Source organism: Aptenodytes patagonicus, chromosome 11 (genome assembly GCF_965638725.1).
Source record: "Aptenodytes patagonicus chromosome 11, bAptPat1.pri.cur, whole genome shotgun sequence".
NCBI classification, from domain to species: Eukaryota; Metazoa; Chordata; class Aves; order Sphenisciformes; family Spheniscidae; genus Aptenodytes; species Aptenodytes patagonicus.
The window spans coordinates 12227300-12240818 of record NC_134959.1 but is presented as its reverse complement, the minus strand read 5'-3'; the positions used below and the strand labels follow the sequence as shown (position 1 = coordinate 12240818).

The 13519-nt window shown below is 39.1% G+C and overlaps 3 protein-coding genes across 4 annotated transcripts in view; 1 reads left to right on the top strand and 2 right to left on the bottom strand.

Moving 5' to 3' along the window:
- Positions 1-489, bottom strand: part of CEP89 (centrosomal protein 89) — a 44729-nt gene extending 44240 nt beyond the window's left edge. For both annotated transcript variants that reach the window (XM_076349159.1, XM_076349160.1), the window contains exon 1: positions 385-489. In XM_076349159.1, coding sequence (XP_076205274.1) covers positions 385-423 — 39 coding nt within the window. In that variant the 5' untranslated portion in view covers positions 424-489. The remainder of the gene's footprint in view (positions 1-384) is intronic.
- A 1024-nt stretch (positions 490-1513) lies between these two features.
- FAAP24 (FA core complex associated protein 24) lies at positions 1514-3827 on the top strand. Its single transcript, XM_076348830.1, has 4 exons — positions 1514-1660; positions 2285-2424; positions 2727-2879; positions 3523-3827. The coding sequence occupies exons 1-4, from the start codon at positions 1549-1551 to the stop codon at positions 3763-3765; spliced, it is 648 nt and encodes a 215-aa protein (XP_076204945.1). The 5' UTR covers positions 1514-1548; the 3' UTR covers positions 3766-3827.
- Positions 3828-4819: 992 nt separating this feature from the next.
- Positions 4820-13519, bottom strand: part of RHPN2 (rhophilin Rho GTPase binding protein 2) — a 33048-nt gene continuing 24348 nt past the window's right edge. Inside the window, exons 8-15 of the mRNA XM_076349158.1 lie at positions 12796-12983; positions 11326-11482; positions 10732-10851; positions 10440-10634; positions 9590-9666; positions 8666-8812; positions 7627-7782; positions 4820-6331 (exon numbers count right to left, since the gene is read on the bottom strand). Of these exons, the coding sequence (XP_076205273.1) occupies positions 6080-6331; positions 7627-7782; positions 8666-8812; positions 9590-9666; positions 10440-10634; positions 10732-10851; positions 11326-11482; positions 12796-12983 (1292 nt within the window). The 3' untranslated portion in view covers positions 4820-6079. The remainder of the gene's footprint in view (positions 6332-7626; positions 7783-8665; positions 8813-9589; positions 9667-10439; positions 10635-10731; positions 10852-11325; positions 11483-12795; positions 12984-13519) is intronic.

Genomic DNA, 13519 nt, shown 5'->3' with positions numbered 1-13519 from the left:
AGCGAGCGAGCCGCACTTCCACTGCGGGGGCTCCAGCCCCCGCTAGTACCCAGAGGCCTCCCCGGAGGGGAAGGGCGCCGGCGACACACACACACACACCCCCGCCCCGCCAAAGCCGGGTGTTTATCTAGAGAAGACGGGCAGGCCCGCGGCCGAGGGTAAGGACAGCACCAGCACCCGGCCTCCAGACACCTTCTTTTCTTTGCTTAGGATTTATTTTTCTCCCCGTTTTTCACTTCCGTCAAACTGCTCAGCGATCACCGGCGCCAACCGCAGGGCGCAGCCGCTTTCCCTGGGGGCCTCCGCTCGTCCCGCCCGGGCACGGCCCCCCGCTGGCCCCGCTTCACGGGGACGGAGACCCCCCCTGAACGGGGCGATACTCACGAAGGGGCCCTTCCGGCCTCTCCTGAAACTAAACGCCATCGGAACCGGCCAGGGGACGGATCTCTGCCACCGCCGCCCGACTGCTTTCTCCCCGCTTCGGACGCTTCCCCCCTCGCGACCCGCCTGGTAACAACGGTGCGGCTGATTTGCTGAGGGTTTCCGCTCCCCCAATCAGCGCACGTCTTGCTCACCCTCCTCCGGCCGTAGCAACCTACCAGTGGCGAGGCCCGCCCCATCCCGTTTTCTCACTCGCTCACGGGCGGCCGAGCTCTCGCTTTCTATTTGCGGCCGCCGCTGTCAGCCAGGCGCGCACTCTGAGGCGGGCTGTTCGTCTGGCAGTTTTGAGGCGACGCCTCTCCTGAGGGCGTGGCGGGGTCTCCTTCCCGCCTCGTCTCTGCTGCGTCCTGTGCGGCCTCCGGAGGAGAGACTGCGACCCCGAGAGGTCGGGGCGCCCGGGACGGAGCTCAGCCTCTTCTGGGCAGGTCAGCGGTGGGCCGGCGGCCGCCCCCCGCTCCGCTCAGAGCAGGGCCCCCGGTGAGGGCTCGCTCTGGGCCGGTCCGCAGCATGTGGCTCAGGGGGCGGTGGTGCCTGCGGTGGTGCCTGCGGTGGTGCCGGTTCGTCTTTAGCTCTTCTTAAATCGTGCCTTAGCCCGAAAGACTCCCGTTTCCCCCTAAAGTCAGAACACCGCATAAAGCTGGCAAACCTGAAAATAAGCTCTCCCAGCAACTACCTTCTAATAATCTGCCTGGAAACTTCTGCCAGCTGAGGGCTGGAGATGCCTCTGGAGTCCGCTTTGTAATTGAAGCAGACTTTCTCCCAGCATAGACTGGATGAAGGCATAGAGAAGGCAGTGTGGGGGGTTTTTTTTACTGTCTGCGTGTCTTAATTCAGGTGTTTTTCAGGTTGACTGGCAAAGTTGGGAGTTGAATTTGCAAGCCAACAGCCTGTACTCAAGTAAACAGAGTTGCTTACTGATTTTGATATGTTAACCATAACTATAAGGTAGCTTTGGGAAGGAGATAGCGTCTCTTCCGGAGTATTCCATCTTACAAATTTTAATCATAAAATTAAGTTTGGAACAGGTTTATGAACTGTGTTAATATCTCTTCCACATTTCTTTCTAGGGTGTAACTGCTACTGAAGTAAAGATTTAAAGGAGGTCTGATGACAACGAAAGCAAACTTTCCTGTGACAGCAGGATCTATAGTTGTCCCTTATGGGCATGTGATTGGAAATGAAAAGTGGAGAGGGTCAGAGATAGCCCAAAGGCTCCAAGGTAAGCACAAACAAATTGGAAGAAGAAAAACAATTCAGGCAAAGCAATCCCCTCTATCACCTGGTATTAAGATTGGCTGGAATACGCTTTACTCTGTGCCTGACTGGTCCCATATTTGTGGTACAGCCTATGTTAGCAGGCTGAAAATTCCTATTTGTCTATCATGTATCTAAGTAAGTGATCAGTTCTGTCATATTTGCATAGTTGCTGAGCACTGTAGAGAAGCAGCAGAAGTATCTGCTTCTTGGGAACCACAGCGGTAGGGCTATTGTGAATATGCACCTCCACTGAAGTCCCTTGAGTCTACATGGATACTGGGACTGTGCTATCATCAGTTGGCACAGCAAACTAAATTGAGATGATCCTTTCAGAACAGCATGTGATGGTTTTATTCAAGTCCAGAGTTTACTGAGAAGCTATTAATTGGCATTACTAAAGGCCTCATACTGTACTTTGGGTTGTTTGTACCAGTTTTGCTTAAAGAGAAGAAAGGCTTTTAAAGAATATGAAGTTCGTTGTCAAGTCACTAGGATTATTTACACATTAGGAAGGTTGTGCTGTGAAGTAATTATTAGTATATATGCATTTTTTAACTACTGTATTTTTTCTTTTAACAATCTCAAGGGAAAATTAGACTCATCTTTGAAGATGGCTTGGGACTTGTGGATTTTCATCTTTCAAACAGAACTTGCATTTTATTTATTTCTGAAGCAGATTTGGTTGCAGGGGATGAATTCAAACGAAGATTGGTTCGGTTTAGAAATGTAAGTACTACATAAAAAGAAGTTTTAAATTGGTATTTGTTTATTCCATGCTTCTGAAAACATTCTTATGTTATTTTTAAATTCTAATGGAGCTAAACTTTTGTGATAATTTCCACCTGAAAACTGAAAAATTACACAGCTGTGTAATAATGTTGTATTACACCTCAGTACTGTTGCTGCAACTTCTATTCTTCCTCTGATTTGCTTTCAGGCAGCTCTTACTTGACAGAAGTTTGCTCTCTGTTGCATTGCATCAGCTTGTCATTAACAAGGTCTTTTCTTCCTTTTTCCTTTCAATACAGGCCAGCAGTCTCAGGGGAATTGTAATTGTGGAGAGAAGCCAAATAAGTGATCAGTACTTCTTAGCAGTACAAAAGCTTGTTGTGCTAGAACTTGGAATGGTGTTGCTTCCTGTGGCAAATCAAGGAGAAGCTTCTCAACTTATTACTCAGCTAGTAAGTTTCTATGTTAGTGAACAAACTTTTATTAAAATATGAGACATGAGGAGAATTACCTGTTTTCCCGCAATCATCACTCACTTCAGAAAGAATACATGAGATCGTAAGGAACACAATATATTTTGTTGTTTGAATGTAAGGAATAAATATCCTGCAACAGTACTGCAGTAGTATAGTTCAGCAGAAAGAGGACTTATCTGGGAACAAAAAGTTGAAGAATATGATACTGGATTTTTTTTAATGTCATCTTGCACCAAGATGCCGCTGGATAGCATTAGGCAATTCTCACTTAAGTTTGCTGTCAAAATCGACCTGAGATTTTGCTTTGTCTCAGGCTGGGGAAATTGTGTTCTTATGTTGTTTCTCTTTTCCTTTATCCTTTCTCTGATTGCATCAAAAAGATGACAAAATCATTGTTTTAATTCATGGTTGGTATTAAGAAACTGTTGGTTTCCTAGTGAGACTTTGTGGATCTGCATCAAAACCCTTAACAAGGGCGTACACTTAAGGAGGGAGCTTGTTTTAAAAACTTCCTAGTGATTGCATTGAACTCTTGAGATGAAATAAACTATTTTAAAAATCAAGAGCAGAGCTCCAGCAGAGGGCACTCAGTGTCACTTATGGGTTTGTTTTGTTTCAGGTCCGTGAACAAAGTAAGGATCACAACAGTAACCCCTTTATTCGTAAACAGTGTTCTCAGCTGGCGGAGCCATCAGTGTTTCGGACGGTGCAACAAATTCCAGGAGTTGGGAAAACAAAAGCTCTGCTTTTACTGCAACGGTTTGGAAGCATCCATGGGCTTTGTAATGCATCTGTCAAAGAGCTTGAGCTAGTAGTTGGACAAACGGCAGCACCACAAATTTATAGTTTTTTATGTTCCTGACATGCGTGTATAGTGCTGTTTTGGAAAACAAAGACTTTTTGTTTAGTTGTTTCTTGCGAATTATAAAATTTTGGGTTTAGTAATCACATATTATGGTAATTTCTATAATCCTGGTGACAACTGGAGGGTGTTGACTAATTGTCTAGCTATTACTCTGCTGCTGCGTCTTTACAGCTGTTCAGCTCATGTAGATTGAGCTGTGAAGATTACCTTGGAAAGAGGGCTGTAAAGTGTTTTGCATGTGTCTTGTACAAAAAAATGAGAGAAAGCTGTCTCTTTCAGAATCCACAGAAAAAAACAGAAAAACAATTTGCTTGCTTGCTTTCTTTTTGTCTTCCAGGAATAAACACTTCGTTAGTATGTGGGTGGTGTTATCTTAGTAACTGGAAATGTGAGTTACAGTGCTTTAAAAATGTTAGCATACATTGCTTTATAGTAGTATCTTTGATTTATAACTTTTTGGAGTTCCTTTGGAAAGTCCTACTGGAATACATATTTGACTTTACACTAATCTCTTCTCTGGTTCCTTTTTCAGTTCACAGGGTGTTATCAAATTTATTCCTTTGTGTCTAATATCCAAAATCTTGGTTAATTCACGTTGCACTTTTGAATATAGGTTGGGATAATTATAATCAATTGCAATATATTTTGACATGTTAATTATCAATTATAATGTATTAATTATAATACAATTATAATATATGCTGCAAAGAAAATATTACGGGAAGCTTTGATCAAAATTCATAATTCAACCTGTTCTTTCAGTATTAATCTTTTCAAGAGTTATTTGTAAAGAGGAGGATTGGGTTTCCTGACATCTTGCATTTTATTTTAAATTATATTCTATTTAGTAAGGGTAAAATTGCCTTATGCACCCATTAAGGACGTGTGTAAAAAGCTTATACAATACAAACTTTTAAGAAAGACATTTTCTTAGATCTTTGTAAGCAACATTACAGAAACATGCAAGAGGTATGCCAGCAGTAAATAGTGAAAACCTGTAAATTACGCTATATCATCCAAGCTGTAGCAGAATCAAAAAGCTACTACTAAATGGCAGCATCTGATTTTTATTCTTAAATAAGTGTCATCAACATATTTACACCTATTACACAACAAACTAAAAATAAATGACAACATTAGAGTTTACACCCAGACGCAAACTTTCCCCTTATTTTAAGTTTTGAGTATCAAACAGCATATATCTACTCTGTAGATGGCAATGTTAACTAACACTACAGTGTTAGCAATTTTCAATTAATTTCAATTTCAGAAAATAGAAGAATCTCAAAGAAATGCTCACATAGGTTTTTTTGTCCCCCTCCTTAATATATATAGCCAATACTTGCTCATGAATTGTTCCAAGGGTAGGAGGATTTTGTATCTATTTGTTTTTTTACTTGGTGTGATAGTAAATAAATATTCTGCCACTTAGACTCACAAGCACTTCTTTTCCTCATATTTTAAAGCATCACCACAATTTATGTACTCTTGATCAATATACTGGAATATGTCAGTTTTGAGATTTGTTCCACAGCTATCAATTTTATCAGAACTAATGAGATACAAGTCTTATGGTAAGTAGGTTAAATAATTTCAAGTTTGGAATAAAGCCTGTTTTTAAAAATTGAATCAGCAGGCATTTAAAATGTAACCTAGATCAGAAAAAGAGCAGAGTAAAAAGCCTTTTGTAATTCAAAAGATCTTTTGACTTCTAAGCCTTCTAATTCTCTTCCAGAATTAAATTAACTATTCAGTAGAATATACCTCATACTCTCAGAAACAGAATGTCTATACATAAAAACCACATGACACTGCCCCTTAGCACAAGGCTTGTTTCTCTGAATAACATTTTCTCTCACCTGTGGTTTGTTAAGATAATTCTTTAGTGTTAAGTGATTTATTACTGACTCTAAACTTTTACAGCAAAATCAGCCTTTAATGTGTCCCCTATTGTTTTGCATGCAGCATCAAGTTTGTAATAAATAACTCCCATCTACCATAGTTATAAAAAATTAGTCTTGATACTGTATTTTGCAACTCCAAAGGAATCCAGTCCTCACGTAAGCAATTTTATCATCTACAATTTGTTATTGCATACCTCCCAAACCACTTCATTCTAACCTTCAAATACTTAAGTTTTACAGTTTTTGCCAGCCTCTGACCTTCATAGTGGCTCAATACCCAGTAAATGAAGTCAATGGCATTTGTCTGAATTTATACGTGTGTGTATATATAAAGATAAAAATTGATCACTATTTTTTAATATACATTTTGAAGAAAAGTGTCATGTTAACAGATCCTTCTAAAAGATTCAGTACAATGAACTTTCCGTATTCAGAAGTGTGAAGGGAGAAAGCTTCTTCTTAATCTGAGAACTTCCAGCCACAGCTGAAGGAAGGCAAAGGGTGCTTGCAGCCTTCTGTCTATTTTTAGTTCCCCAACTTAGAAAAGGCAGTTTTAGTGGGGCTTTCTTGGTCTGATCAATCTTGTCCTCTTCCATGGCTAAACAGATTAAGGAGTATGTCTTCTGCATTCCCACAGAATAAGTTGCACTCTTACTATGCTGTAGGAAAAAGAGAAGCATTAGAAGAATCAGTCACCCAAACTGGGTCAAAATTTTGAAGATAACAAAAGATTACTGTACAGATAATTTCCAAGGCAGACTACAGCAAGCTTTCTGTGCTAATGACATACTAACTGAATACAAGGCCCTTCAGAGTGCTGTGATTCTGGTATTTTGCTCATGTAGATTCAAGGGTATACCATGCAAAGCGTAAAGGGTTTGTTGTTATGGTTATAGTTGTGTTATAGTTAGCATTTACTGGCTTTTAGCACAACCATACGATATATACACTAACCTCGCTACAAAGCTTAAGTATATAGTTCTTGCACAAACCTCTGAAGGGGAGGGGAGTCTTTTTGCTGTCCTTGGACAGGTTCCATGTTGATTGCAACTCTGACAACAAGAGCTACTGTAGGACATTCTTTTGGGATACCTGAAAGGCACAGCCTTCTCTGTCTTATCTCAGCTGTGCCCGAAGCAATTTGATTATATTCTAGCCTTTTGTTTCCAGCAGCAGCAGTTTGGAATGGTAGGTGTGGAATTCCTTACTGAAAATAAGGAAAACCAACTTCTTAGGTTTTCTTGTTCTAACAGCAATAAGAGGTTAGATCACTTCTAAGGCAACCACACTTCAGTGCCTAAGCTTGCCAGGGAAGAATGTTAGAAGCATGAAGCGGTGGATTTAGCTGAACTACAGATTCTCTCACACTACAAATAAGTTTAAGTTATTTAGATCTTAACACTTTTTAATCTTTTGATCATTTTTCCTTAGTCTAAAGCTTCTACAGCAGCTTAGTAACTGACTAGACAGTTGAAGTCCACCAAAATAAAAAATACATACATTAATCCATGATCTAATACAAAAGCCACAGATCATTTGTGTTAACAGTGCATCGAAAATAAGCATGTAGTCTTGGATGTTCTATTTCATTCCATTATTGTTTCATTGTGGCTTTTCCAATGCTGAACAGGGTAGTACGTTCATCCTCTAGGACAAGTTAGGGGAAAATAAAATATGCCCTGGAATTTATAATGCAATTAATCCAAGTAGCTCCACTACACCACCACCACCCCCCAACCATTCTTATGCACACAGACTGTACTTTAGCTTGCTAAGTCACGATGATTTAAACAGACTGTTTAAAACTGAACACATGCCTGAATGCTTTATATATTCACTGGTGGAGTGGGATATCTGGCTACGTGAAAGTAAACATCAATCAGGGACTGAAGCCAGGAAACTGAAAAAAGCCTCACATATCCAATCTGCAAAACATATTTGCCTCATTACATACCATAGATGCTGCTGTATCCTGGCAACTGATAACCTCAATCTCAATGGGCTGCTCTCCCACGTTTCTGAGTTTTTCCAGCACCTCATTCACTCCAAGCCACTTGCAGTCCACACCACCAACTGAAACAATGTAGTCGCCTTCTTTCAGGCCCATCGACTGTCAAAAAATTTTGCACAGGTTATTATCTGGAATTATGAAGATGTGTAAAATGTTTTTGTCATCATACAGTATCTGCCCTAAAGGCATTTCCCTTTTAGATGCTATAAAACCATTGTCTAGCCAGACACACGGAACAAAAGTGCGTACATAACATAGAAACGTGCAACTTTTTCAAGTACACAAATTACCTATTTGAGTTACCATTGATAAACGTGATTCTGGCATAGTCAAATGTTGGCTCTTTTTATGTCCTTTTTACTTTTCTCCTTAAGTAAGTGAAACCTGTTTTTTGCTACCCTATTTTCCCCCATGAGATATTTTCTCCAGTTTTTACTTTTATTTCTTCGGTATTTTTATTTGTACTTCTGTGGTTGCTTCTGCCTTTCCTATAGCTAAACTGTGCTCATCACTGCATGCTGCTTTATCCCTTTGTTTTTTCCCCCCAAAAGAACAACATATTAGAAGCCAATAATATGCTCTTTCCCCTCTTTTTCCTTGGGCATGTGCTATCTTGCCTTCCCTTCCTGATCCTCATCCTTATTGTTGTTGCTACTTTCTAAAGCCTTTATCCCTTCTAAACTTCCTGAATTAGATGGGGAATAACATTTGCTTTTATTATTTGGGACTTTTTATCTATTAAGTGTGAACAGAGGAAGAAATCAACTCTAGTTTAATGTTACGTCAGGGATACGGATACTCTAACATCTAAGGTGTTTATAGCACTGAAAATGTGTTCAGATTATATGAATTGACTATACTGATGTATAGCAGAACTCAATAAATACTCCATACACCAGTACAAACAAGCTGAAGTTACATTTAAAAGATTGTAACGCTAGAGTCTGGAGATAAATTGTTAATATTGCACCAATGTACTTACTGCTGCAGAACAAGCTGGATCAAGACAATAAATCTGTACTGGCGAACCTCCTTTAAGACCAAATCCTAGCTCTCCTTCTTCATGGTGGATGTGAATGGTACGTGGAGCCGTCCATCTTTGCTTGGCCGAGAACACTGTCAGCGGGCCCTGGCGGTAACATAGCAGCAGGCACGTTATGGTTTACTGTCATTCGTAAGTAAGCGTTTCTATTTTTTTAAGTTATAATGCTTTAAGCTCATTTTATGTAGGTTTTACTCAGGTTAACTTCCAGCTACTTCCATTGAAATGGAACAGTGAGATTTATCCCAGAAGTTTAAGGTGTGCTCAGCCCTACTTCATGACTGTTCAGGTGATACTTCAAAGAGTGGGGTGAGAGCAACTGCCAAGTTGTTCTGAAATCTCTGTTAAGGTGTGCAGAATCTTTTGGCTGCAGCAGGCTCTAAAGTCCTATATTACTCCATTTTGGAGGAGATAAATTGATTCATGAAACATTGCATATTCTGATCCTAACTGCAACTCCCAATTCCCTTTGCCCACTGATACACACAGAGCCACCTGAAAGACTGGCTTTGTAGCATGCAACATTACACGTTCTGCATGCCCACCTTCAAGTACTACGTGTTTCTCCCCGCCTTTAAGTTGTATGCAATTATCCATTGAAACTTCATGGGACTTTTATAAAGGTTATCAAGAATGAATGCTGTGCAAAGCCATATACAAATGGCACTTTTATTCTTTGCTAGTCTCAAGTTGACTTATACCTCTGAAGCTAGGAACAATCTCTCCAATAACTTCTGAAAAAAACCCAGTTACTACAGGATCATTTTTTCAGGCTGAAATACTTAAGTCCCTTCCCTCACGTTAGAGTGAATTTTGCTTGCTAGCAAAATGACAGAGGTTGGTCAGCATTAGCATGTTACGTACCAGCCTGTGAAAGAAGTCTTTAACTTTCACCTTGGAAAACTGAGGAGCAATTGTTTCTATTTTGTATTCTGTTTTAGCTAAAACAAAAAGAAAAACAAATTAATTTTCTCTCAAGTATTAGTTAAAAGACATATAACTTTATTTTTCTTGCATTCCAAGCTAGAAAGAAATTTGTCCTAAATTCTTACCAGGCTGTAGAAAAACTCATTTTTGTGAAAATATGTAAGACAAATATCTGAATTGCCTTAAAAATATCTTCAGAGCTCATAGTATCAATACAGAAAACTTAAAACAATCCATCCAAACAAAACTATGCTATTCTCCTCTTAAATATTTTTCAAAGAAAAATAAATTAAAAACCAGCACTCGTTCTTTCCCACTGCTTCCAATGAAGAAAGAGCTGGATGAGCTGGACTAAGGTAGGAAGAACCAATAGCAGTGAAATTGAGTTAACTTAGACCAGTGTAAGAGTTATGCTACAAGAAACAGTTATTAGTTTTCCCCCATATGATTTTAGCTTTTAAAGTTTCCTCATTTTTTCTAGCTCACGAGATAGTCACCAGAAAAAGCTGAATTCTAAATAATAACCGTTGTTATCTACCCCAGAAAATGGTGTGGCCAGAGACAGAAACACTGTAAAGCAGCTGTAACAAAATTCATTTAACTGTGATTGACGAAACATGTAAGGAATCTGAACTCAAATGTACAGTATATAACCTGTACATTATTTATATTATGTATGGATACATATTAGATATGTATACATATATATATAAAATAAAGGCATATCCCTATGAAAGCATATATGTGTATGGTTAGATACCCTTTATTTCTAGCTGTGTATACTTACGAAGGATATCTGGAGCCTGGATTAGACTGAGAAAGTCATCTTCCGTCTCTTGCTGAGCATATTTGAGAAGTGAGCGCTTATGTGCAGCTGTCAAAACCTCTTGAAGAACATCAATGTTTCGAAGCTTTTTGCACAGACCACAGACTCTTAGAGCTTCTTCATGGTAAAAAATGGCTTTGTGCAAATGTGCTTTCCCTGAAAAAAATTAGAAACTCTTGGTTGTCCTCCACAGACAATAAATACAAGATAATTTTCGAACTGTATCTAGTAGCTGTGTGAAACTGGCAGTTACCTAATTGTTTTCTCTGAACTTTGTCCTTTAAAACGGTGAGAACCATCAGTCCTTCAGGCATGTAGTCATACAATTGGGACAAGGCTTTCTCCTGCTGATCTTCATCATCACCGGACTGCACTATAATAATTGATATAGAACATTAACCATTATACATCTCTTGGTGCCCTGTTCCTTTAGGTGTATTGTTGTGTAGTTATTACTACCTTCTCTCCAAATGCAGTCACATATTTTTACACATATATATTGATGGGAATTTCAAGTTTTTAGGACTTTTATCAGTTTTATCATCTGCAGTCTGTAAGTAATACTTATATGCCAGAACATACTGACAAGAATTGAACAATTTAGTGGCATATAACAGATATAATATTTCTTTTGTTTCTGCAAAAGTTAGTTTATTGAACTTTCACATTCTTCTGTAAAGGACAAAAAAGCATGGCCTCATATCCGAACGGGAAAATGGCCACAGATTAACATATATTGAAACCCCAAAGTTCCTGACTCCTAGTCTTATTCATAAACACATAAACAATTATAATTTGGTCTAATATTGTTATTTATATGAATATATAGAAAATGTATGATTCTTACATTCATGGTCACACAGAATGGTGGCAATGAAGTAATGTGCCAGAGCTTTGTAATGGTCTGACTTTATTTGTGCCAGTTTAGACCAGGAATAGGGGATATTCTCTTTCACTGGTTCCTGATTCATTGCAGTGTTAACCAGCATGTAAACCTCTCCCACCTAAAATAAAGCACAGAATTGAAGTATGAGAATTTAACATTAGTTATTAGGAGCTCAAGTAAGGGATATTATATTCAGCCTTAAGATAATTTCATGTGCATCACATTGGGGGGGGGAATGGTTAGAGAGGGCTGGAAATAAGCTTTGAGAAAATTTGAAATTCCATCTCTGATTTTTCCCTTACAAGAAAAGAAAATCAATTATGACAAGAACAGATGGACTAAGTCAGTCAATCTATATGGCTTCAGAGTTCAATCAAAACACCATATAAGAAATGGTTTTTAATTTACAAATACATCTCATCGGGTTAATTCAGCTGAGAAAAAGCGTGAAGCATATTACTCATACAGTAGGTTTGTGCTTCATTTCTGAAACTGTGGAGTAATATCCAGCCTTAAGTTTGTGTGGTCTAGTTAAAACTGGGCTACTATCCTTTATGCAGAGGAAATAAAACAGTTTTTCAAGCAGTGAATGCTACTTTAATGGATCAAACAACTCCACCTGGCAGAATCAAAAATTCTTTCCCCTGCAGCTGATCAATCCTACAGGTAAGTCAGGGTGGCTTTACAGGATTGGTAGGATAGGCTTTGCCCGTTTATCTAGTGTGGAACCAATTACATATCTTCTACTCTGAAATGGCTCAGAAAGCATATTCGTATCTTGTTAGCATACCCAATTTTTGATGTCAACAACCTCAATCAAGTACGAACACTACCTCCTGGGGCACAGCCTGCCTCTCCACTTTTCAGCCAAGTCCCAAGACAGCTCTGCAGCTACCAGTCTGACTCTGCTCATCAGGGTCCTTCCCCCAGTTACAATTTAGTTATTCTTTTGGACTTAAGCTTTTTAGGTTTGCATAACCTCCAGCTGCTGGGAAATAACAGACAGGTTGTGTTCAATACTTAACAGGGAACTACACAAACAACCCTGTCCTTTTGTATGTTGCTCTGTGGGCAAGATCTGTACTGTTTGAAAGAGCAATATGATAAATAGCTTGTAAAAAACCTTCAGCCAGTTCACTGCCCAAGTGTTCCAGTGTGTTTCTATTAAACTTCATCAATTATGAATTAAAAACAAATCGTAACAGTTCTAAAATAATGATATTTAAATTGCAGCTATTTGCATTTTAATCTTCTGAAAGGTTGTGATTCTCATTGTAGCTTATGAGCTGTCCCTTATTACTTTTGGTTTTCAGTAATGGTTGTTAGCATTTAGGTTTAATAAATTCTGTTAGTATTACTAGAGGCTGTAGCTAGTAACATGGCACTGTAAACAGTTATTTGAAAGACCAAGTTTTAAGTCTCATATTTTACCTTGGCAACTTCCTGTGTCATTTTCACTAGTGTGAAAAACTCATTGCGTATTCCAGGAAGACCAATCTGCTCAAAAACACACTCCTGAGCTTGTGCAAGCATCATTTTCACTAGTACGTTCAGCATAGCTGGGCTCATATCATAACTTGGTGTGTGAGTAAAGGTCTCCTTTAAGTAGCTTAGGACTCCTGAAATTACAAAATGGTTTTGTCAGCATTACAAAGAGAGAAACAAGTGAACTTAATTCTAGCATGTACCATAATAATTAAGATTGAAAGCATGCTTTCTAGTATTGCACTATAGCAATCTGAAGGGATTCTTAGTACACATGAAATTAAACTGACCTACAGGTTTTGCTTTGCATTCCCATCAAACATCTCCAGGCACAGTTCTCAAAATTACTATTCAGAAGAGCAACAGAAGCTGCAAGTTTTAAGGGCAATACCTTCAGATTCGCTTATAACAGTTCTTGTGATTGACCATAAAGCTGTGCTGAACTGAATGCAACTTGTACTTGGGAGTGGTAGGCTAGGGCTTTTACATAGGACAAGAAAGAAAAAGAAATCTACGCAACTATAAGGAGGTGACAGTAGAGCCCTTGGATGGAAGGAAAAACCACAAACATATAAACTTAATTAATTATGAGTCTCCTTTTCAGATGCTGCTAAGTGCATTGTGTGTCCCAGTGAAAGCTCAGTTCCATCCCTGTAAGTAAACTAGAACA

What these genes read in the sequence shown, in the direction of transcription:
- FAAP24 (XM_076348830.1), top strand. Translation starts at nt 1,549, where the DNA reads ATGACAACGAAAGCAAACTTTCCTGTGACAGCAGGATCTATAGTTGTC. An exon ending in GATAGCCCAAAGGCTCCAAG is followed by an intron (nt 1,661 to 2,284) that starts GTAAGCACAAAC and finishes AACAATCTCAAG; the next exon opens with GGAAAATTAGACTCATCTTT. An exon ending in GATTGGTTCGGTTTAGAAAT is followed by an intron (nt 2,425 to 2,726) that starts GTAAGTACTACA and finishes CTTTCAATACAG; the next exon opens with GCCAGCAGTCTCAGGGGAAT.